The following is a 24,372-nucleotide window of genomic DNA, read 5'->3' on the forward strand; positions in this document are numbered from 1 at the left end:
CCATAACACCCAATTTCATAATTTGCAATAGTTCTCAATTTTCATAATGCTATCAGTGCTTTCACCAAAACTATAGGAATGCTGGGCAAAGCATATTTGTCAATAATCTGGTTATATCTAATATATATGAACTATCCACCAAACAAGTTTTAAAAAAAGAATCAATTACTCTTGATATTAGTATATTAAGGAAACCAATTTCAATATAGAAAAATTACTTGAAACTTATAGGCTAGGGATGAAAAATTCCTACTGTATTGATATAATATTCCAAATATACAGAAAACTAGACAGAATTATTAGGTACTATAATAAAACTGAAAAACTTGATAAATCTTATGCTTTATGAAGGTTTACTTTGATGCCCCCACAGATTATAGAAGTTACAACCTTAAATACTATCTTTTTCTTCTCTTCTAAAGCTTACAAATGAAATGAAGAACAAATTATTTTATGACACATATTTTCTAATAAAGCACAATAAAGCAAAAACATACAGATATAAATATGAACAAAGTAACAGACTTACCAGACATATGAAAAGAATATCTCACAGAAAATTCTTCCATGGCCAAACTTGTATTGTATGTGAAAATCAACATCATAAGAGGACCATGAGACTTTAATGAAGGTGAATCTCCTTCACATAGATTTCCTAGCCAAAAAACAACAAAACAACCCCACCCCCTGCAAAACAACATTCTTAGCATTCATCAGGGTAAAAGTTATTGAGCAAAGTAAAAGGAAAAAATCCTATTTTTAATACAAATTTATAGTTTATCTACTACCAACAATAATGGGAAATTAAGCAAAACAAAACCCAACTAGAATAGATATGTTCTAGATTTGTGACTGTAAGCAGTTCTAAGAAAGTGGTTCCAAACCAACTAGGACATTGTACCCCGTTCTCATAATGTCTGAAATACTTAAAGCTATATAATATAAAAGAAGGTAACATGGTCTGGCTAGGTCATCAGGGAACTAAAAGATATTTTGTCACAAGATTGAAATAACCATACATAAAAGAGTATATTTCAGCTTTTGTTACATACAACTTTCATTTATCCACAGCACAACCAAATGAATAAGAGGCAAGGTACAGCAATTGGCATAAAAGTCAAAACTGCTAGCTGGTCTAAATGAGATTTTTTAGGCAACATTTCTTAGAGGTCTCCTGTGAGTCAGAATCCTAGGGCTAATGAGTAATGGTTTCACTCAACCTCCCATTGCCCTTGGATTTCTAAAAGCATCCTTCGGAAGACGATGGAGACTGATCTTTACCCATGGTTCTCTCTCTTGTGAGCCAGACTGCTGTTATAAAGTTCTCTGTAACTGTTACCCTATGAATCTAGTTCAACTTATAGAATATAATGTTTTTCTTTTATCTTCTGATTTTTATAGTTTTCTTTATGATCAGAATGTTTAATCCTTCACTAGAGAAAATCTGGACAATTTAAAAAATAATTACTTATAACCTTGCAGTCCAGAAATATCCACTTGAACATATTGGTGTATTTCTCCCTATGATAGGGACAGAATGGGATGATCAAATAGCGAGCACAATAGTGAGTTCCCCATTAGGGAACTGTACATAGAGTGGGAACTATAGGGGGCTTTGGGAGACCACAATAAGACTAATGATCACTCAAGAAAGTAATAGGAAAATTCTGAAACAACATGGGCTTGCTTGACTCATAAAGCAAAACAAGTCACTTAACATCAAAGTCAGATTGGCTTACTTAATGATAAAATCAAGCTAACTTCAGTTCAGTTCAGTTGCTCAGTCATGTCTGACTCTTTGTGACTCCATGGACTGCAGCCCACCAGGCTTCCCTGTCCATCACCAATTCCCGGGGCTCGCTCAAACTCATGGCCATCGAGTCGGTGATCCCATCCAACCATCTCATCCTCTCATCCCCTTCTCCTCCTGCCTTCAATCTTTCCCAGCATCAGGGTCTTTTCAAATGAACCAGTTCTTCACATCAGGTGGCCAAAGTATTGGAATTTCAGTTTCAACATCAGTCCTTCCAATGAATATTCAGAAATGATTTCCTTTACGATTGACTGGTTTGATCTCCTTGCAGTCCAAGGAACTCTCAAGAGTCTTCACAAACACCACAGTTCAAAAGCATCAGTTCTTCTGTGCTCAGCTTTTTTTATGGTCCAAATCTCATATCCATACATGACTACTGGAAAGATCATAGCCTTGACTAGATGGACCTTTATTAGCAATGTAATGTCTCTGCTTTTTAATATGCTGTCTAAATGGGTCACGGCTAACTTACTTAGCAACAAAACGATACAACAGAAACAGAGCACGTGCCCACAAACAACAAAACAATGGCAGCATGAACCCTACATCCTGCTCAGTAAGGCCAGTGAGTTAGTAACCCCCAAACATGTTCTTTGGCCTCGACATGTTCTTTGCACAATGCCCCCCAAACAAAAGAACAACAGTAGAAAATAAGCCCTACAAACTGCCCAGTGATGTCATTAAATTAATGACCACCAAAACAGGCTCTGTGCACACAAAAAAATAATCATTTATGGAAAGATGACTTTTCACAATGAAAGGCCCTCATTGTACTGAGACTTAAAAATATTTTTCCAAGTGCTCTGACAGTCGAAGTAAACTTCCCTGCCCTACCTGGGGCAGGAAGCTGATGATGGAAGTTCTACTTTCTTTCAACTCAAGATCTTCCTCCCCTCACTCTTTCTCTGATTACAAAAATGTAACCCATTGAGTACTCGAGCAGCACAATGCTTGTCTTCCCACTTGTGAACTTTACAAATGTCCTAGTCTAATAAATCACTTCCTATCAATCACTTTGCCTCTCACTGAACTAATTTCTGGGCCGAGACATAAAGGACTGTGGTGCTGGAGCTCTTCAGAGCCCTGGAAACAACACCCAGTGGTTTCAGCTGGTGACCAGAGCAGGACTGTAGTAAGATAAGAAGGTCTGGGGTCGGGTCCTAGTCGGGCCACGGGTGCCACAGGTCAGAAGTTCTGGGGAGGACACTCCACTGATGACAACCCATTTCAGTCAGGCCAATCAACCCTCAGAGCTTTACGGCTCTGATTGGATTCTGAGATACAAGCCAGGGGAACAATGATATGGGTGTTTAAAGAACTGGAGAAATGATGGCAATCAGTATGGGTTGCCATGGAAAGGTAATATGGAAATACAGAAAGAATCTTATTGCTGGTACAGGAGAGAAGGGAAATGGTATGTGAAAAAGAAGGAATTTCACTGTCTGGGTTGCTTTGACCAGGTTTAAGTCCTGGCTACATTGATACATACCATGGCAGTGGAATGGCTGTGCTTGTACATATCCAGTCGCTATATGATGTTGCAGGATTTAGCAATCTCTAGTCTTCTCTTTCACCCTGAGGTTTTCCTTCTGTGCTCTCTATCTGTTCCATATCTTTTAACTCCAAAAGACCTGTATGATCACCGAGGTGTAAAAATTCACTCTTCTCTCTCAATCTGGCAGGGAACCAGCTTACAAGACTCAAAGTACTTTTCCTTAATTACTAGGAGTGCCTAGTTGAGGACCTACCAGGCCCTGATGTCAGTCTTTTCCTCCCTCCAGGCCCTTGCAAATGTTAACCCTTTTATTTCTGACTTGCAGCCAGACAAGTTCCAGATCGTCATCAGCACCATTGGGGACATCTTCTGTACTATTCCTTTGTGGCAATTTCTTGGGCACTAACATCTGGCCGGGAGACTGCTTTGGAAGGGATACCATCTAAAATCATAACTGCAAATCTTGATCAAATTGCACAAGAACAAAACTTTTGGATAGCCTAGGAAGCAGAGATCTCTCCTCAGGTTTGGGTCTAAGATGGGTCAAATTGAATGAATCCCAGTTGATACCACTCTGGGACATGTACTCCAGGACTGGAAAAAAATTGAACAAGATTTGAAAAAGAAAAAACTTCTCAGGCTATGTAACCAGGTTTGGCTGCAATATAATTTAGAGAGCCAAGAAAAGTGAGCACTGAACAGGTCTCTAAATTATAATACTATACTGCAACTAGATTTACACTGTTGAAGGGAATCAAAATGCAGTGAAATACCACATGTTCAAGTTTTTATGACCTTGTATTTGGGAACTGTAACTAGAAGGGATCCGTGTAACCCAGAAGGCTAATTTAAGGAAGCAATCAGAAGACAGTTTAGCTGACCCAGTATACAGGGCCATGCGAAGATCAGACCCCCCATAGAAAGAACCTGTTGCTCCTGCAGTAGCTGCCAGCCCAGTGGGAGTTGTTCCACACCCTCCTGGAGGAGCTCTTGTGCCAACAGAGGCTCTCAGATCTGAGAGAGAGGCTAAAATCCCAGAGGAAAGTGTATGCAAATGTGAGGAGAGGCCACCACCATATTCCAGAACTCCTCTGTTCCTCAAGCTACCCAAGGAACACAATCTCAGCCCAGCTAGCACCCATAGTGGCCTAAATTACCAGCCACCTGCCCCTACAATCTTGCCTCTGAGCAAAGTTCCCGATGAGAGTCAAGGAACAGTAACAGTCCATGGGCCCTTTTCAAAATGTCTGATCTAAGTCTGGTCGGGGATAAATTGGGAAGTTTTTCTGAGGACCCTGAAATTTTCACTAAGGAGTTTACCAGGTTCATGAGAACTTTTGATCTCACCTGGGGAGATTTGCAGATTTTTACTATCCCATTGCTGCATCCCAGGGGAAAACCAGAGTATAATACTAGCAGCCAGGGACAGTGCTGACCAAATGGCAACTAGGGTCCAACCAGGACATGCAGTTTTTCAAGTGGGGAATGACACTGTCCCTGATGCTGACCCACAGTAGAATCACCAGATGAATCCTACTGACAGGGACAGACAGGACAGTATGATTAACTGTTTGATAGAAGACATGAATGGTAAAATCTGTTTATTATGAGAAAGTAAAAGAAGTCCAACAGGGACCAAATGAAAACCCTGCAGTTTTTCAAGAGAGATTAGAGGAAACTTTTAGAAAGTATACAAATGAGGATCCCCTTCCCCCGAGGGACAGTCCTTTTGGCTGTGTATTTCAAAGCTCAGTCTACCCCAGACATCAGGCACAAAATTCAAAAGATAACTGCTGGTCCTCAAACCCCTATGAATAATTTACTCCAATTGGCTTATTCAGTTTTCATTATAGGAATGTGGCCCAAAAGGCTGAATGCCTGCAGAGAGACAAACAAAAGGCTCAAATGATTACAAAGGATTTGTCCACACAGGGACCACCAAAGGAGAGGGTCAGGTTTTTTGGGCCAATCTGACCATGGTGGACCATAAGGCCCATGGGTACCCAAATAAATTCACTGTGCCCTGTGTGGTCAGAAGAGACACTGGAGGAAAGATTGTGATCAATGTACCCTTTGCCAACAGTCAGTGCATGGGCAGAGGGATACCTCAGTTGCCAGTGAGTGATGGGGGCCATTAGGCTTCACAATCGGAAGACAGAGGGGCCTGAGGCCAGAAGAGGCTCTGCCTAGAGATCTCATCTATATAATTAATGCTGAGCCTGGGGTAGTCATTGAAGTAGCAGGCAACTTGATAGAATTTCTTATAATAGACACTAGTATAACCTTCTCAGTCTTAACCTAAAGGATTGGAAATCTTAACAATCATAAAGAATATGTAATGGGAATATCAGGAAAAAGACAAGGGAACACTTTCCTAGAACAATTTATGTGTAACATTAACAGTCAACTACTTTTACCTTCCTTTTTGTTTGTGCCTGATTGTCCCTTTAATGGGAAGAGATTTATTAAACTAGTTAGAGGCCACTCTGTTCCTAAAGGGAACAACGAAACCTTGTGTCACATTGTGCTTAGTCGCTCAGTCATGTCTGACTCTTTGCAACCCTTTGGATTGTAGCCCACCAGGCTACTCTGTCCACGGGAATTTTCAGGCACTGGAGTGGGTTGCCATTTCCTCCTCCAGGGGATCTTCCTGACCCAGGAATGGAAACTGCATGTCCTGTGTATCCTGCACTGCAGGCAGATTCTTTACCTGCTGAGTCATCAGGGAAGCCCTTAAGGAAAACTTATTCATCACCAAATGATTTTAACAGAGAATGAAAATGAACAGACTGAATCTACAACTGAGATAGAAGCCCTAGTAAACCCCGAAGTTTGGAACATTGAGGTTTCGGGCTTAGACAAAGACATTTGACCAGTAGTTATCAGGCTAAGACCTGGATGAGAATATGCCTGTAAAAAACAATATCCCCTAAAGCTAGAAGCCTAGAGAGGAATTTCTCCTACAGTGAAGAAGTATGATTCATATGGTTTATTACTGGTACCTTGTCAGTCACCATATTATACTCTGGTGTTACCTATTCTTAAACCTGTTGGAGACTATCGATTCGTACAGGACCTAAGGGCTATTAATGAAGCTATTGGACCCATTTATCCTATTGTGCCTAATCCTTAATACTATCCTAACTCAAATCCCAGGGGAAGCCAATTGGTTTACTGTGTTAGATTTAAGTGAAAGTGAAAGTCACTCAGTCAAGTTCTACTCTTTGCAACCTCATGAACTACACAGTCCATGGAATTCTCCAAGCCAGAACACTGGAGTGGGTAGCCTTTCCCTTCTCCAGGGGATCTTCCCAACCCAGGAATCAAACTGGGGTCTCCTGCATTGCAGGTGGATTCTTTACCAACTGAGCTATCAGGGAAGCCCAAAGGATGTTTTTTTCTGCATGCCCTTGGCCCAGGAACCTCAGTTCCTTTTTGTCCTTGAGTGCGCAGGCCCAAAAACAAAAGAAACCTGATAAAACACCTGGACTGACTTCCTCAAGGACTCAGGGACAGCCTTGAAAATGACACCTAATGGTTTCTATTAGACCTTTAGTTATACTTTTTTTTTTTTAAATAAAATATACTATGTAATTTTTTTCATGAAGGCAATGGCAACCCACTCCAGTACTCTTGCCTGGAAAATCCCATGGACGGAGGAGCCTGGTAGGCTGCAGTCCATGGGGTCACTAGGAGTCGGACAGGACTGAGCGGCTTCACTTTCACTTTTCACTTTCATGCATTGGAGAAGGAAATGGCAACCCACTCCAGTATTATTGCCTGGAGAATCCCAGGGACGGGGGAGCCTGGTGGGCTGCCGTCTATGGGGTTGCACAGAGTCGGACACGACTGAAGCGACTTAGCAGCGGCAGCAGCTTCTCTCTTAATATCACAGTAGGATTTTCCTGTCTTCTAAAAAAGTTAGGTGAAAATATTTCATTTAGTGGTGGTATAACATTTTATCCTATGGATTTGCTATACTTTTCTTAACCAATTTCCTATTTTGATCCTTTTGGGGGGGGCATTATCATAAATAACACTAGCTGAACGAATATCTTGTACATAAATGTAAAGTATATTTCTTAAAAGTATGGATAAAAATAGAAACACTGAATGAAAGTTATAGATTTATCACTTTTGAAAAACATTTCTCTATCTTGCTCCAGAAAGAAACTATGTATTATACCTAAACAACAACATGAAAATGTCTGTTACACTGCATTTTATTTACTAAGTATAATCATTCAAATATTTTTGTCAGTTAAGTAGGTAAATTTTTTTCATCTATGCTTTAAAGAGGCTATTTTTTCTCACATGTATTTGTCTATTAATTGCTCATTCAGATCACTTGCCCATTTTTGTATTATTGTGCTGCTGCTGCTGCTTAGTCACTCAGTCGTGCTCGATTCTTTGTGACCCCATGGACTGTAGCCCACCAGGCTCCTCTGTCCATGGGATTTCCCAGGCAAGAATACTGGAGTGAGTTGCCATTTCCTTCTCCAGGGGATCTTCCTGACTCCAGGGATCGAATCCACATCTCCTGCTTGGCAGGTGGATTTTTTACCATGGAACCACCCTAGGAAAATAGTAATTCTGAATTGTATTTTAAAATCAGTTGGTTAAAGTATTATTTATTGTACTTTTTTAAATTGTTTTATATTAGGGATCCTCTTGATTCTAAAAGAATGCATCTGTGCTTTATAATTGTTGAATCACTGTTAATTATTATAGGGCTGATGATTCAAGTGTGTTTCCTGTGACAAACCATCTCTAAGTTTAACTGACCATACATAGTATTCTCTGAAACAAACATTCTAACAAAGGCAGTTTGCTATGCACACATAGTTTCAAGTCAACAATTCTAGAACTATTAAGCTTTTCACTATTATAAGAAAACTGCCCTTCTTAGTAAATGGATGGCCAGAGGATTAACTTCATTGTGACAGAAACAAAATAAAGAGAGATTTAATTTAGATTGTATAGTAACTGATATATAAATATTCATTAACTTTCCTTATGATCAAAAGAGATTGAGAGTTAGTCCAGTGCTTTTGCCTTTTCAAAATCACTTGGGTCAATAGTTCACAATTCTTTAGGAAAATGAACAAAAGACTCAAAAGCTTTGGGAACTCTGGTTTTAACCTGACATTTTTTCAATGCTAAATCAAACATATTTGGGCTGTTATTAATTTTTTTACATATTTGGGCTTTTCTAATACTGATTTATACACATCCCCTATATTAATTACCTTAAACCTTTCTCAGAGTTGTTGAAAATCCTCGGTTTGTTACTTTTTATTTCGCTTCTGTTGAAGGAAGTTTTTAGTTATATAGGAATTTATTGATAATTTCCTGTTGTCTTCAATTGCTTTAACATTAGAATCCTTCTTCATCCATAACTAAGATAACTGCTTATTTTATAAACTTTTAATGCCTTAAGAAAAATGCTTAGCTCTTTATTCAACTGTTCTATGAGGTGATGGAGAATATAATTTATATTTCCCTCCCTGATCTGCAATGCAAAATTTATCACATTTAAATGCCTTATCGTTTCTTGGGCCCCTTCTGGTCTACTCATGTGTGTCTCTTTTGTATCAGTACTACTCTGTTTTAATTATGGTTACCTCAAAGTATGTTTTTATATTGATAATTCACCTCATCATCTGGTCATTTTTTCCCCAAAAACATTTTCAGCTAGTTCTAGTTAAGGATAAACTCTAGAGTTACTATCAATTTCCTCCTTGCTCTCCAAAGACAATTACCACTGGGATTTTGCTATATTTTTTAAATTAACTTGGGGTGGATTAATGTTAATTTCGTCTTCCAGTTTTAGAAGATGGTACTTTTCTCTATTCAGATATGTGTGTGTGTGCACATGTGCATGCATGTGTAAATTTCATATTTGTGCAATAAAACTCACATTTCAATGTTATTCCTAGTCACATGGCTTATGTGACTAATTATAACCAAAGTGATTTTTACATTATAACTTTTAACTAATTTTTATTTGGATGGTTTTATGGATATGATTATTTTATCATTGAATTATATTTATGTTTCCTAATTTGACCTGGCTTTTAGATAATACAATTAAACTATTTATGCATTCTGGGGATATAGCATTGTTGACTATGTTTAAAATGTTCATTCAATAACCTATTGACCTCAAAACTTGAGTTAACCACTAGAGGCTGCCTTATTTGCAAAAATTGAAATACAGTTAAAAAACTTTTTGTGGAAGAAGATAGGAAATAATACATATATTTTATGAATGAATTCTAAATGAAGAACAAATTATAAGAACAACAGAGATACAGTTCATCAATATTATAAATTATAACTGACATAGCTAATGTACTTTTTCCTTTTTCTGTATTTCTTTGTTCTTTCAAACCTTGAGTTCTCCAACACTCCATTGAGGGACAATAGGGAAATAATAGCCTAATCTTTTCTTCTAAGCAGCACAATCTTAAAATACAAATTTAGAGATGTAATTCTAATTCAAACACTGCAGGTGCTTGGTTTCTTTTATATGGATTAACATGCATTCTGTCATTTAATTATCAAAGTAACCTCATGAAGCAGTACAAGTTACAGGTATTCTGTAAGGCAAGAAAGCAAGAAGCGGAGATAATTTCCAAAGATACTAGCCTAGATGCTGCACTCTCTCCACAGAAAGCTATGCCCTTCTGATGTTATGTAAAAGCTCCATGTTTACTAATATTCCCTTAAGTAGAAACACAAAGATTGTCAATGCACCTATTTCTGGGATGTTAATGTAAGCCTAAAGAATAAAAGAACAGTGGTTTAGCAACTGGTTGTTTGATCGACTCCGGCAGTAGTTGATCAACGTGGAGAGGGACACTGACATCTGGGACCTTCCTAGAGAGACAAAGGCCAGCAAAATGCTATACATCCTCTCTCTGGGAGTCACCTTGTTACATTAGGCATCTATATCTCTGACTTAGGCACATTGGGAATTTGTAATACTCATGTACATATGTGCTAGAGATACTGTGTCTTTTCACATAAATCACATGAAAAGTTACAGGTAGTTATCACATTACCAGTGAGGACAGTGACTAATTGAGAAAGCTTTGGGAACATTCCCAAAGTCACTGAATTACTAGGTGGTAGAACTGTAGTCTACTGGACCCAGGATCATCAGATTTCAGAACTCTAGGCTGCTATATCCTAACTAACTGAGCAACTTTGGTCAGCCAGCCCAAACTTTGTTTCCATTTCCCTTTTCTCTAGTCATCTCGCTCTCCGTTAGGTGTGGCCATGTGAAAAATCTGGCCAAAGTGACTGAAATATGCTACAGGATTCCTGGAGACATATTTGCTTTCTCCATGGTGATAACCTTTCCCTGGGCGCTTTCTTCTTTTCTCCCCATTGTAATGGCCACAAGTGAAATAGCCATTATGGAACCGCTAGGAAAAGGCCAAGAGAACTGCCATAATTCCAGTCTTCACAGAGTTGAACTGTTGAGTTGGTGGTGCATCTGCGTGCCTCAGCATTTCTCATTCTTTCACAATAATAAATTTAAGTCACTGTAATCAGGTTTTTGACTACTATCTAATTAATAAGGCCATTTATCACAGACTCGATGGACGTGAGTCTGAGTGAACTCCGGGAGTTGGTGATGGACAAGGAGGCCTGGCGTGCTGCGATTCATGGGGTCGCAAAGAGTCAGACACGACTGAGCAACTGAACTGACTGACTGACTGACTGTGAATATCATTTTGCCTGATTAATATTATACTCTCAGTTTTCTTGTGCTGCATTTGTCTGAGACTGTTTATTCATCCTTTATTTTTAGTATTTCTGGCCAAGTTTCATCTATGTATGATTCAAGTAAACAGCACATAGTTGGGTTTTGTTTTTAACTTAATCAGAGTATTAGGTTAATTTCAATTACAAATGTAAAAAACTAGTAACAGCAACAGGCTATTTCAATATCACATTTAAGAAGAGACTAATTTATGTCATCTGTAATTAACACACTGAATATAAAATGATCTAAGAATATTTTACAAAATAAAATCAATAGCATAGTTCTTCATGGGAAAATGGTTACCTATTAATTTTTTGCCTGATCCAAACCCTTCATAAACCCACAGGTGACCCTGACAGGCCAAGGGCATTGGTTGCTTCTGGAAGTTGATAATATCAAGGCGAATGATATGATTTATAGGGGCTAGTAATCTCCAGTGGCAGCTGCAGCACAACAAAAGAAAGTTAGAAATTATTTCTCAGTAGTATATGTTGTTATTTACTTTGTTCAGAATTTAATGCATCACTCGGTGAGTCACTGTTATTGACCATACCTACTTCTTTTGGGCTTAGGTGAAAGAAAATTTTAAATTATAACAGTAAAAATATTCTCTAATACTTTTGAATTTGTCAAAAGTTTTAACCAAGTACACCCATTATGTGAATGGCTGGTCAAGCACCTGTATTATTCTAAATTCTAATTGGCAATCCATAAGAGTTACTGAAACATTCCTGTGTCAATTTGCCCTAAACTTCCCCAAATCATACACATTTACTTAGGATTGAGACTATATGAATCTCCACTTTTTGTTTCTCACGTTAAGTTTTTCTAATGTTTAATTTAGGGAAAGTTCTCTTTTTACTGTGGCATATTATATGAACCACTTATTGAGTACTACTATGTGCCAGAAGGTTTTATATACATTATTTCAATCTCCAAAGCTCTTTGATAGAGATTCAGCTTTTCACTTTACCTAACAAGTGATCTCTTTTGTTGGGAAAGTACAGCTTATCAGCAGGGGTAATCTCACATTCAGGTTCTGTATACAAATCAGTTATTGTCTCAAAGTCCATTCTTTCAGGAAAGCAGGTGGAAAATAATTCCTTAAACAGATAACAAATGTTGCTGCTTGTCAAGTGATCATTCAAAAACTTTCATTGTAATAAAAATTCCTTCCTCACCTCTTAATGGTTCTGTGAAAATATCTTGGGAATTGTATGATCCCTGCTGGTTTGGTCAGAATACCATCCTCACAAGTGGCCACATGCTCTTGCTTTGAACTCTGAAGAGACTGGGTGCTTTTACTGCCCTTTGGACCTAGAAATAAAGAAGGAAAAAAAAATGAGGTAAAACTAATTTTTAAGAGGCTTGTTATATGCCTTTTCAGATCAGAGCTGTCAATTTTCGTCCCTGTTTTAGAAAAAGTTAACAGGAGGTGGTTAGTTTCACTAAAAAATTTTCTATCTGAAATATTCAAAGGTTACGGAAAACCAGCACCTCTCTCAAATTATATTTGGCACAGCTTAGGGTCTATGGAAGATAAAGAGGAATAACTATAGATGATGTAGGTTCCCTACATAAGTCCATTTAAAAGCCATATTCTTTTTAAAAATTTTTAATTCAACTATAGTTGATTTACAATGCTGTGTTAGTGGCTGGTATACAGAAAGTGATTCAGTTATACATATATATACATTTTTTCCCCATTATGGTTTTTCACAGGATACTGAATACAGTTCCCTGTGCAATACAGTAGGGTCTTGCTATTTATCTGTTTTACATATAATAGTTTGTATCTGCTAATCCCAAACTCCTAACTTTCCCCTCCCCCACCCCATCTCCCCTTTGGTGACCGTGTTTGTTTTTTCATGTCTGTCAGTCTGTTTCTGTTTTATAAGTTCATTTGTATCATATTTTAGATTCCACATACAAATGATATATGATATTTGTTAAAGCAGTATTTATACTATAGTTCTTTAGGAAAACAAATTTCATATGATATACATGCTTTTCTTTTTATTTCTCACTTAACTTTTTTCCAGGTATATCTCTGCAATGCTTTTCAGTGCCAAGGAGAGAAACTAGTTTTTGGTTACCTATGCTCATCAAGAGTCAAAAATCTCATTAACTACATGTCTGAAAATGTAATAACTCTGAATTGCATACAGTTTACATTTATAATATCAGCCTCTACTATTTATTTAGCTTGTCCTCAAAACTCATTCTAACCTTTCATTTTTTACAATATCACTATAAAGGAAACTCCTATAGAGATAAAGAATTGTCTGGAGCTAATCACCCAGCTAAGATTTAGAACCCAAATCTTCAATCCACAAGGATAATGGTTGCAGGAAAGGCTAACTGTGGTATAAAACCACAATCATGATGAAAATATTAATATTGCTTTGCAGTTAATATATTGTATCACCATGTCCATGAGTCACAATTCTGAATGATGTACAAGTCAGTCAAGTTATTCACTAAGGAGTTTTTCTCTTGGATCAGACCAAAATCAGATCATTTAAAAAGATTTTCCCTTCAAACATAAACTCATTCCCCACAGAAACATAACTTTGCTTACAAAACAGTGCATAAGTTTTGAAATATCCCTAAAAAGAAAAACACTAAGTTTTTTAAAATTTAATTTATTTATTTTAATTGAAGGCTAATTACCTCACAATATTGTGGGGGTTTCTGCCATACATTGACATGAATCAGCCATGGGTGTACTTGTGTTCCCCTGTCCTGAAATCCCCTTCCTACCTCCCTCCCCATCCCATCCCTCTGGGTTGTCTTAGAGCACTGGCTTTGGGTGCCCTGCTTCATGCATCAAACTTGCACTGGTTATCTATTTCACATATGGTAATATATACGTTTCAATGCTAGTTTTAACTTTATAAGTTAGAACATACCTTGGACTCTAAAGACAATATAATTTATGCCAAAAGCACCTTGCACACTGGAATGAAATGTCACCCTCACCAGTGGTCCAGAGCTCATGAAAACCATTGGATAAAGCCTTCTTCCACATAATTTACCTAGGTTAAAAAAATCAAATTTGATAAAAAAGAAGAACATTTTTAAAAGGTTCTAGTTTAGGCATGGCAACTAAATTCCACTCTGCAAATTGAGGAACAGCATTCTAGAATTCAAATGACTCCCCCAAAGTCACGGACTAGGGGGTGGGGAGTCAGGAGCAGAACCTAGATCCCAAAATTGAATACTTGTTACAGTCTGCTATGTCCCATTGTTCCCATGAAAGACAGTAGGTAGCACATTATTTTATCTTTAATATGAGGCTGATATGCCATTTCTCTCCTAGGAAAGTAACCTATTTATTAAAAATATATCACTGTGAAATCCATGATGGAAACTTTTTCTTTTTTTTAAATTTTACTTTATTTTACTTTACAATACTGTATTGGTTTCGCCACACATCAGCATGAATCCGCCACGGGTGTACATGAGTTCCCAATCCTGAGCTCCCCTCCCACCTCCCTCCTTATACCATCTCTCCCTACAGCCAATCTTCTTTTGATTGCTTTACTTTGAGAACCTAAGTAAAAGAGAATGTAAAATTATAACCATAATTCTAAAATGATTCAGAGGGCTGATTAAGAAGATATAGAAAGAACCCATGAGTTTCTTAGAATCAAACTCACCTACTGTTAAGAATAATTCAGTGTCTTTCTGTAATAATTATTTAAATGTCATCTGCTCAGAAAGCTGATTATTCTGCACCCAATTCTATGGCATCTACAATCCCATATGCTTTTTCTCTCTCTTACCACCTCATTTTCCCTTAGTCCTTCTGTCTAATATATATTTTATCATATTATGTGTCCTCTCCCCCCTAGAATATATGGTGGTAAGGGCAGGGATTTTTTGTCCATTTTGTTCACTATTGGATGCCCACAACCAAGAAATGTCAATCCTTGACCCATAGTAGGTGTTCCACATATATTTGTAGGGAGTAAGGAAGGGAAAAGATTATTTACAAGAAGAAAAAATCATTAGTTGTCATAATATATTAGAGTAAATGATGCTGAAATACTATTTGAAGAATGAGCCAATATTTATTTGTAGCAAATAGAGATGAATCCAGCTCTTGAACGGTTGCTGGCTCCCACAGGGAAAAACAGCATTTGCAGTATACAAGGATACTATCCAACTTGAGTAAGAGGTAATATCTCTTTCATAGCCTTACAGTTCTGCTAGCTATCATCTGAAGGACAGAACAGTTTTATAGGTTTCAAGCTGACAATTTCAAATCAAAGAAATGCTAGGTTGAAAAATTATAGGGTTTCCACAGTTAATCTACAACAAAGTCAAGCATGGTTTTCAGTAGGTAACAATGAAAAAGCCAGGTGTTAGTCACTCAGTCGTGTCCTACTCTTTGCAACCCCACAGACTACAGCCCACCAGGCTCCTCTGTCCATGGAATTTTCCAGGCAAGAATACTCAAATGGGTTGCCATTCCCTTCTCCAGGGGATCTTCCCCATCCAGGGATCGAACCCAAGGCTCCTGCACTATAGGCAGAGTCTTTACTGTTTGAGCCACCAGGGAAGCCAAGTTTTTCCAGAAATCATTTATTTCTATTTGAGAACCTGGTATATGATAAAGTGAAGTGAAGTGAAAGTTACTCAGTCATGTCCAACTCTTTGCGACCCCATGGACTGCATAGTCCATGGAATTCTACAGGCCAGAATACTGGAGTGGGTAGCCTTTCCCTTCTCCAGGGGATCTTCCTAACCTAGGGATCGAACCCAGGTCTCCCACGTTGCAGGCAGATTCTTTACCAGCTGAGTCACAAGGGAAGCCCAAGAATACCGGAGTGGGTAGCCTATCCCTTCTCCAGTGGATCTTCCCAACCCAGGAATTGAACTGGGGTCTCCTGCATCACAGGCGGATTCTTTACCAACTAAGCTATGAGAGAAGCCCCAGTATATGATAAAGATAGCTATAAATTAAAGAGGTAATCATTTTTTCTAAAACAGGAATCAGTCATAAGATCATTTTACCATATGAGAGGGGATCCCTGGTCTCTCAGCAGTGAAGAATTTGCCTGCAATGAGGGGGACCTGGGTTTGATCCCTGGGTCAGAAAGATCCCCTGGAGAAAGGAATGGGTACTCACTCCAGTATTCTTGCCTAGAGAAGTGCATGGACAGAAGAGCCTGGTGGGCTACAGTCCATGGGGTCTCAAAGAGTAAGACATGACTGAGCGACTAACATTAACACAACACTAACAACATATGAGAAAATGTATTTCAGCAGGATTAAGCTTTTTTTAATTAAAAATTTCTGACCTTAGTTGGGAAATTTTTAAAAACAAAAGCAATGAGAAATCAAAGATGAAAATACATAGAAATATATTTAAATCAATAATTTTAAAAATATTTATAACAACATACAAATACACAAAATTTAAAGGCAAATGACAACCTTTTAAATAAGTACTTATAATTTATGACAAAGGAAAAATTGTTTTATATAATTATATACACACATACACACACACATATATATAGCCCCTATAAACCAATAATAAGATCAATACTCAACTTTAAAAATAATGGTAGTAACAAGGAATTTGAAAATGCAGATAGTTAATAAATGGAAAAAAATTATCCCCATTAATGATTCAGTTCAGTTCAGTCGCTCAGTCGTGTCCAACTCTTTGCGACCCCATGAATCGCAGCATGCCAGGCCCCCCTGTCCATCACCAAACTCAGACTCACGTCCATCAAGTCAGTGATGCCATCCAGCCATCTCATCCTCAGTCGTCCCTTTCTCCTCCTGCCCCCAATCCCTCCCAGCATCAGAGTCTTTTTCAATGAGTCGACTCTTCGCATGAGGTGGCCAAAGTACTGGAGTTTCAGCTTTAGAATCATTCCTTCCAAAGAAATCCCAGGGCTGATCTCCTTCAGAATGGACTGGTTGGATCTCCTTGCAGTCCAAGGGACTCTCAAGAGTCTTCTCCAACACCACAGTTCAAAAGCATCAATTCTTCGGTGCTGAGCCTTCTTCACAGTCCAACTCTCACATCCATACATGACTACTGGAAAAACCATAGCCTTGACTAGATGGACCTTAGGTCTCGGCTTTTGAATATGCTATCTAGGTTGGTCATAACTTTTCTTCCAAGGAGCAAGCGTCTTGTAATTTCATGGCTGCAATTACCATCTGCAGTGGTTTTGGAGCCCCCCAAAATAAAGCCTGACACTGTTTCCACTGTTTCTCCATCTATTTCCCATGAAGTGACAGGACCAGATGCCATGATCTTCGTTTTCTGAATGTTGAGCTTTAAGCCAACTTTTTCACTCTCGTCTTTCACTTTCATCAAGAGGCTTTGTAGCTCCTCTTCACTTTCTGCCATAAGGGTGGTATCATCTGCATATCTGAGGTTGTTGATATTTCTCCCAGCAATCTTGCTTCCAGCTTGTATTTCTTCCAGTCCAGCGTTTCCCATGATGTACTCTGCATATAAATTAAATAAGCAGGGTGACAATATACAACCTTGACATACTGCTTTTCCTATTTGGAATCAGGCTGTTGTTCCATGTCCAGTTCTAACTGTTGCTTCCTGACCTGCATACAGATTTCTCAAGAGACAGGTCAGGTGGTCTGGTATTCCCATCTCTTTCAGAATTTTCCACAGTTGATTGTGATCCACACAGTCAAAGGCTTTGGCATAGTCAAGAAAGCAGAAATAGATGTTTTTCTGGAACTCTCTTGCTTTTTCCATGATCCAGTGGATGTTGGCAATTTGATCTCTGGTTCCTCTGCTTTTTCTAAAACCAGCTTGAACATCAGGAAGTTCATGGTTCATGTATTGCTGAAGCCTAGCTTGGAGAATTTTGGGCATTACTTTACTAGCATGTGAGGTGAGTGCAATTGTGTGGTAGTCTGAGCATTCTTTGGCATTGCCTTTCTTTGGGATTGGAATGAAAACTGACGTTTTCCAGTCCTGTGGCCACTGCTGAGTTTTCCAAATTTGCTGGCATATTGAGTGCAGCACTTTCACAGCATCATCTTTCAGGATTTGAAATAGCTCAACTGGAATTCCATCACCTCCACTAGCTTTGTTCATAGTGATGCTTTCTAAGGCCCACTTGACTTCACATTCCAGGATGTCTGGCTCTAGATGAGTGACCACACCATCATGATTATCCGGGTCGTGAAGATCTTTTTTGTATAGTTCTTCTGTGTATTCTTGCCACCTCTTCTTAATATCTTTTCCTTCTGTTCGGTCCATACCATTTCTGTCCTTTATCGAGCCCATCTTTGCATGAAATGTTCCCTTGGTATCTCTAATTTTCTTGAAGAGATCTCTACTCTTTCCCATTCTGTTCTTTTCCTCTATTTCTTTGCATTGATCGCTGAGGAAGGCTTTCTTATCTCTTCTTGCTATTCTTTGGAATTCTGCATTCAGAATGCTTATATCTTTCCTATTCTCCTTTACTTTTCACTTCTCTTCTTTTCACAGCTATATGTAAGGCCTCCCCAGACAGCCATTTTGCTTTTTTGCATTTCTTTTTCTAGGGGATGGTCTTGATCCCTGTCTCTTGTACAATGTCACGAACCTCATTTCATAGTTCATCAGGCACTCTATTTATCAGATCTAGGCCCTTAAATCTATTTCTCACTTCCACTGTATAATCATAAGGGATTTGATTTAGGTCATACCTAAATGATCTAGCGGTTTTCCCTGCTTTCTTCAATTTGAGTCTGAATTTGGTAATAAGGAATTCATGATCTGAGCCACAGTCAGCTCCTGGTCTTGTTTTTGTTGACTGTATAGAGCTTCTCCATCTTTGGCTGCAAAGAATATAATCAATCTGATTTTGGTGTTGACCATCTGGTGATGTCCATGTGTCGAGTCTTCTCTTGTGTTGTTGGAAGAGGGTGTTTACTATTACTAGTGCATTTTCTTGGCAAAACTCTATTAGTCTTTGCCCTGCTTCATTCCACATCCCAAGGCCAAATTTGCCTGTTAGTCCAGGTGTCTCTTGACTTCCTACTTTTGCATTCCAGTCCCCTATAATGAAAAGGACATCTTTTTTGGGTGTTAATTCTAAAAGGTCTTGTAGGTCTTCATAGAACTGTTCAACTTCAGCTTCTTCAGCGTTACTGGTTGGGGCATAGACTTGTATAACCTGATATTGAATGGTTTGCCTTGGAGACGAACAGAGATCATTCTGTCATTTTTCAGATTGCATCCAAGTACTGCATTTCGGACTCTTTTGTTGACCATGATGGCTACTCCATTTCTTCTGAGGGATTCCTGCCCACAGTAGTAGATATAATGGTCATCTGAGTTAAATTCACCCATTCCAGTCCATTTTAGTTCGCTGATTCCTAGAATGTCGACATTCACTCTTGCCATCTCTTGTTTGACCACTTCCAATTTGCCTTAATTCATGGACCTGACATTCCAGGTTCCTATGCAATATTGCTCTTTACAGCATTGGACCTTGCTTCTATCACCAGTCACATCCACAGCTGGATATTGTTTTTGCTTTGGCTCCACCCCTTCATTCTTTCTGGAGTTATTTCTCCACTGATCTCCAGTAGCATATTGGACACCTACTGACCTGGGGAGTTCCTGTTTCAGTATCGTATCATTTTGCCTTTTCATACTGTTCATGCGGTTCTCAAGGCAAGAATACTGAAGTGATATAATATCAGATTAAAGGCATGGTGAAAGAGGCTCAAATTTAGTAGTATGCATTCATGCAAAACAAATGTCTGAGTCTCTGTTATTTCAATTTAGGAAAATATAGGAGGGGAAGAAAATAGCCAGATCCCTGCTCTCATGGCACTTTCATTTTGGTCAGGTAAATGAAGATGATTTCAAATAGAGACCACTGCCACACATGAAATAACAGCAGAATATGATAGAAAAAGACCATGAGAGGGAAAGGGTGATGGTCCTTTAGACTTAGAATGTCTATTTGAGGAGGTGACCTTTCAGTCAGTCAGTCATTTACTAAATGCCTTCTGTGTATCCAAGACTATTCCAAACATGGATTCCTGACACGAAGAGACAAATTTCAGTCCTCGAGAAGCTCATGTTAATAGGGAAGACACAGGCATGAAAACATGAAACAACATCATAGGTTAGAAGACAATAATGCAAAGAGAAGGGCCGTTAAGAATTACAGAGGTGGGAGGTGATGCAATTTTCATCAATCAGGTAAGCCTCATTAGGAAAGTGTGTTCTCTGAGGAGAAAAGGGAACTCGTGTACACTGTCGGTGGGAATGTAAATTGGTACAGCCTCTGTGGAAAATAGTATCAGGTTTCTCAAAAAGCTAAAAATGGAACTACCATACGACCCAACAGTTCCACTCCTGGGGTATATATCCAAAGAAATCAAAAACACCAGTTGAAAAGATACATGCATCCCAATGTACATAACATGTTACTTACCCTCACCAAATATAAAATCACCTAAGCACCTGTTAATAGATGAATGGATAAAGAAGATGTGATACACACACACACACAAAGGAATACTACTCAGTCACTTAAAAAGAACAAAATTTTGCCATTTGCAGCAACATGGATAGACTTGAAGGGTATTATGCTAAGTGAAATAAGTCAGAGAAAGACAAATACTTGTATATCTCTTATCTGTGGAAAATAAAAAACTCCACAACTAGTTAATATAACAAAAAGAAGCAGACTCACAGATATGAGAACAAACTAGTGGTTACCAGTGGGGAAGGGGAGGGGCAATAGAGGGATGGGGGAGGGGGTACCAACTGTTTGGGTACAAGACAGGCTCAAGGATGTGTTGTTTTGTAATAACTGTAAATTGAAAGTAATCTTTCAAATTGTATTTAAAATGTTAAATAAAAAAATGAAAGCACATTCTAGTCAAGACTTGACTGGATAGAGAAGAGCTCTTTGAAGAGCTGGGAGAGGTAGATGGACAAGGGCCCTGAGAGTGGAGTGTGATGAGCTAAGGGAGTGGGAGGCGAATGTCATGCTGTGCATTCTGGATCTCATTGCAGCTACAAGGAGACCTCAAGCCATTTCAATCAGGGTGGATGGGGAGGTGATCTGATCATAGTGGGAAAATGTGCAGTGGACAGGCCAGTTAATGGTTTCCTCTGCAGTCTAAATGAGACTGTATTTCTAAAGAAAGAATCTTTAAATAAATGGTTGTGCCTTTTAAGTCAATAATTCAATCTCAGAATTTTTCCAAAGAAAACAATCTCAACCTCAAAGCAATTCCCTGGCTTCCATATACTCCTGAATCAAGCATGCACATTTGTGTGTCAACCACATACACTCACAGTAACATACATAAATTTTTCTTTCCAGGTGTCCCCATCAACCAAATTATTTCCAGCACCTTCCCACCTCCTGCTTTGCGCATGCTGTCGCTTCAGTCATGTTTGACTCTTTGCAACCCCAAGAACTATAGCCCACCTGGCTCCTCTGTCCATGGGATTCTCCAGGCAAGAATACTGGAGTGGATTGCCGTGTCCTCCTCCCAGGGATATTCTTGACCCAGGGGTCAAACCTACATCTCTTACGTCTCCTGCATTGGCAGGCGGGTTCTTTACCACTAGCGCCATTCCCCTTTACTGAGAGCCAAAAACCCTATATTATACCTACGCAAACAAGAGTTGGGAATTTTGTTTTGCTAAACAAAATAGGTTTGCCCATACATGAAATGAAATGGCAGTTGGTATGTTATTAGCAAACTTTTCAATTCCACCATTTTGTTGTATTTTAAAATTCAACACTCTAGGTCCTACATGATTTTTAATTATCTTAATCCCTCCTTGGTCATAAACACACTTGTGGTATTCCGGTATGGTTCTGCTACGTTTGAAGATGGGCTCTCTTGTCTTTTTTTTTTTTCTGAATACACATACATACAAACACACTCACTCAACCTTTAGTATACCTGTTTTGTAAATTTAAACTTGAAAATATTAAACATGTCTAAAAATAAACGCATAAAAATATGCCTACATTACATGAATCAACATTTCAGAGGTATTATTGCCAAGTTTAACTCTCCCTTTGATCTTAAGCTGCTTACACAGGAAAAGCACATATATAAATGCCCCTAAGGCTTACCTGACATCCTTCTCTCACTGTGGTTTTCTTCATAAATAATCAGAGCTGAATCTTGACACATATGAGACCCAGGGAGTAACAGATACTCAACTGTAAATTTTGCCATACTTCTTGGTGAAACTCGGAGCACCCAAGAACATTCCAGTTTTCCTCTATAATCCAGTGGATATTTTGGAGATGAAAAAAAGCCTCTGGGCTCTTCTAACTCCACTTCAGAGTAACAGCCTATGATTTAGAACACACAGACACCAGGGACCAACTCAAATAAGACAAAGAAAAGTGAGATTCTATCATAAATTTGAATAATTTAGGCCTGCAAAAAGAAAAATAAAACTTAATTACCATCAGTTATAAGTTCTTGGATAAAATGATCATCCCATTTAATGTGTCCTAGTTTTGTGAAATGAGACTGTAAAAGTAGAATTTAAATAATAATTATTCAAAATGACTTTTAACTGAATTTTTAAAATTTTTTAGAAAATGCAAAGTGGACTGCATTGTATTCTCTAACGGCAGCCTGTTTTCATTTCTTTCCTCCTTTGAGATACAACTGAAGATCTGTTCCTAAAAGCTTGTTTGGTTTCCATAAGCACTTATCTTGCTGGGACAAATGAAGCTTCCATTTGAGGTCAGGAAAGGAGAATTTGCTGAATACACTTTGAATGTCATCTTCAATTTGTTCTTAAGTCTAAGGTCACTGCTGTACCTGCACAGGTACCTGCAGAGCTTCAGATGCTAGGAGCGCTCTGTCCCACTGACCTTGACATTGGCTTCTCCTCCTTCAGGTGGCATCCTTGGCTCTTCCTTCTTTCCCTGTGTTTATCCCCTTAATAACAATTTTTTGAGCAATTACAATTGAAATACTCGTACTCAAATGAACACATTTTAAAAATATTTATTTTTAATTGGTTGATGATTGGTTTACAATATTGGTTTGATTTCACATTTTGATTGATGAATATGATAGCTTATGGTGAACGGTGTTGAATTTGTGATCTCTGAAGAAGATTTAACTTCAGGACCAGGGACCAGGCTTGATCACTCAAGAGTTTTGTAGAGCAGAGTTTGATTAAAGCATAAAAAGGGATAGAGAAAGTTTCTGACATAGACTTGTAAACAAGAAAATCCATTTGTTTTTGGCATATGAGTAAAAGGAACCACAGCCTCATTTATTATTTGTAAATCTTGAACTAGTCTCCATTTATCATTTAACTTTTCCACACCCAAAATAGGAGTGTTGTACGGACTATTACAGGGAATTAATAGCCCCTGCTCCTTTAAATTCTCAATGATGGCTATTAACCCTTCCTTAACCTCGGGCTTTAGGGGATACTGCTTTTGATGTGGAAATAGGTGAGGGTCTTTGAGCTTTATAAGGACAGGAACAGCATTTTGTCCTCAACCCACAGTTTTTTTTATCAGCCCACACTTGAGGATTTATAGTTTGTTCCATTAAAAAGAGCTGGTTCCATATTCATGAAAACAGAGACCTGGACCTTGTTCAATATATCCCTCCCCAGAAGGGGTGAGGGAGACTCTGGCATGATTAGAAACTCGTGAGGAAACAGCACAGAGAAAGTTGCCACTTAAAGGATGACTGACATAATAATGTTTGGCTCATCCAGACAGTTCCATTACAGTAGTGGATCAGGAGGAAAGCAGACCAGGGGCTTCAGTGAGCACAGAGAAAGTTGCCCTGGTGTCCAAAAGAAGTCAACTGACTGGCCCTCTCCAGTTATTAATACCCAGGGTTCCTCAGGTGGAATTAGGACAAGAGCTTGTGTGGGGATCCCCAGGCACCTTCAGATTGTCTACGTCAGAAGATTTCTCTGTCTCTTTTAACACTTTAATAAAACTCTGCTCTACAAAAGCTCTTGAGTAATGAAGCCTGGTCCCTGGTCCTGAAGTTAAATCTTCTTCTTCGGCGATCAGGAATCTGACACCATTCACCGTAAGCTATCATCCTGGGGGCTTGTCCAGGAACTGAATCTGGGACCTCTCGCCCCAGAGGTGAGAATTGCAACCTGTAGACCAACCATTCCACTGCCCCTTCAGTCCAGTTTGTCTTAAGAGTCCAACCCTTGGGGCCTACACCTTAGAGGGTAGTCTCTTCTCCAGTGTGGTCCTTTGCAGACCAGACCTGGAGCAATACATACATCATTATACAGGCTCTGCCATAGAGAAA

The 24,372-nt window shown here is 38.7% G+C and overlaps 1 protein-coding gene across 1 annotated transcript in view; it reads right to left on the bottom strand.

Annotated features, from left to right (window-relative positions):
- Positions 1-24,372, bottom strand: part of LOC120858008 (ovochymase-1-like) — a 94,463-nt gene that overhangs the window by 20,203 nt on the left and 49,888 nt on the right. The window contains exons 14-18 of the mRNA XM_040233909.1: positions 22,188-22,412; positions 13,998-14,123; positions 12,267-12,402; positions 11,389-11,528; positions 530-655 (exon numbers count right to left, since the gene is read on the bottom strand). Of these exons, the coding sequence (XP_040089843.1) occupies positions 530-655; positions 11,389-11,528; positions 12,267-12,402; positions 13,998-14,123; positions 22,188-22,412 (753 nt within the window). The remainder of the gene's footprint in view (positions 1-529; positions 656-11,388; positions 11,529-12,266; positions 12,403-13,997; positions 14,124-22,187; positions 22,413-24,372) is intronic.

The sequence above is a fragment of the Oryx dammah genome, unplaced genomic scaffold (assembly GCF_014754425.2).
Source record: "Oryx dammah isolate SB20612 unplaced genomic scaffold, SCBI_Odam_1.1 HiC_scaffold_29, whole genome shotgun sequence".
Lineage (NCBI taxonomy): Eukaryota > Metazoa > Chordata > Mammalia > Artiodactyla > Bovidae > Oryx > Oryx dammah.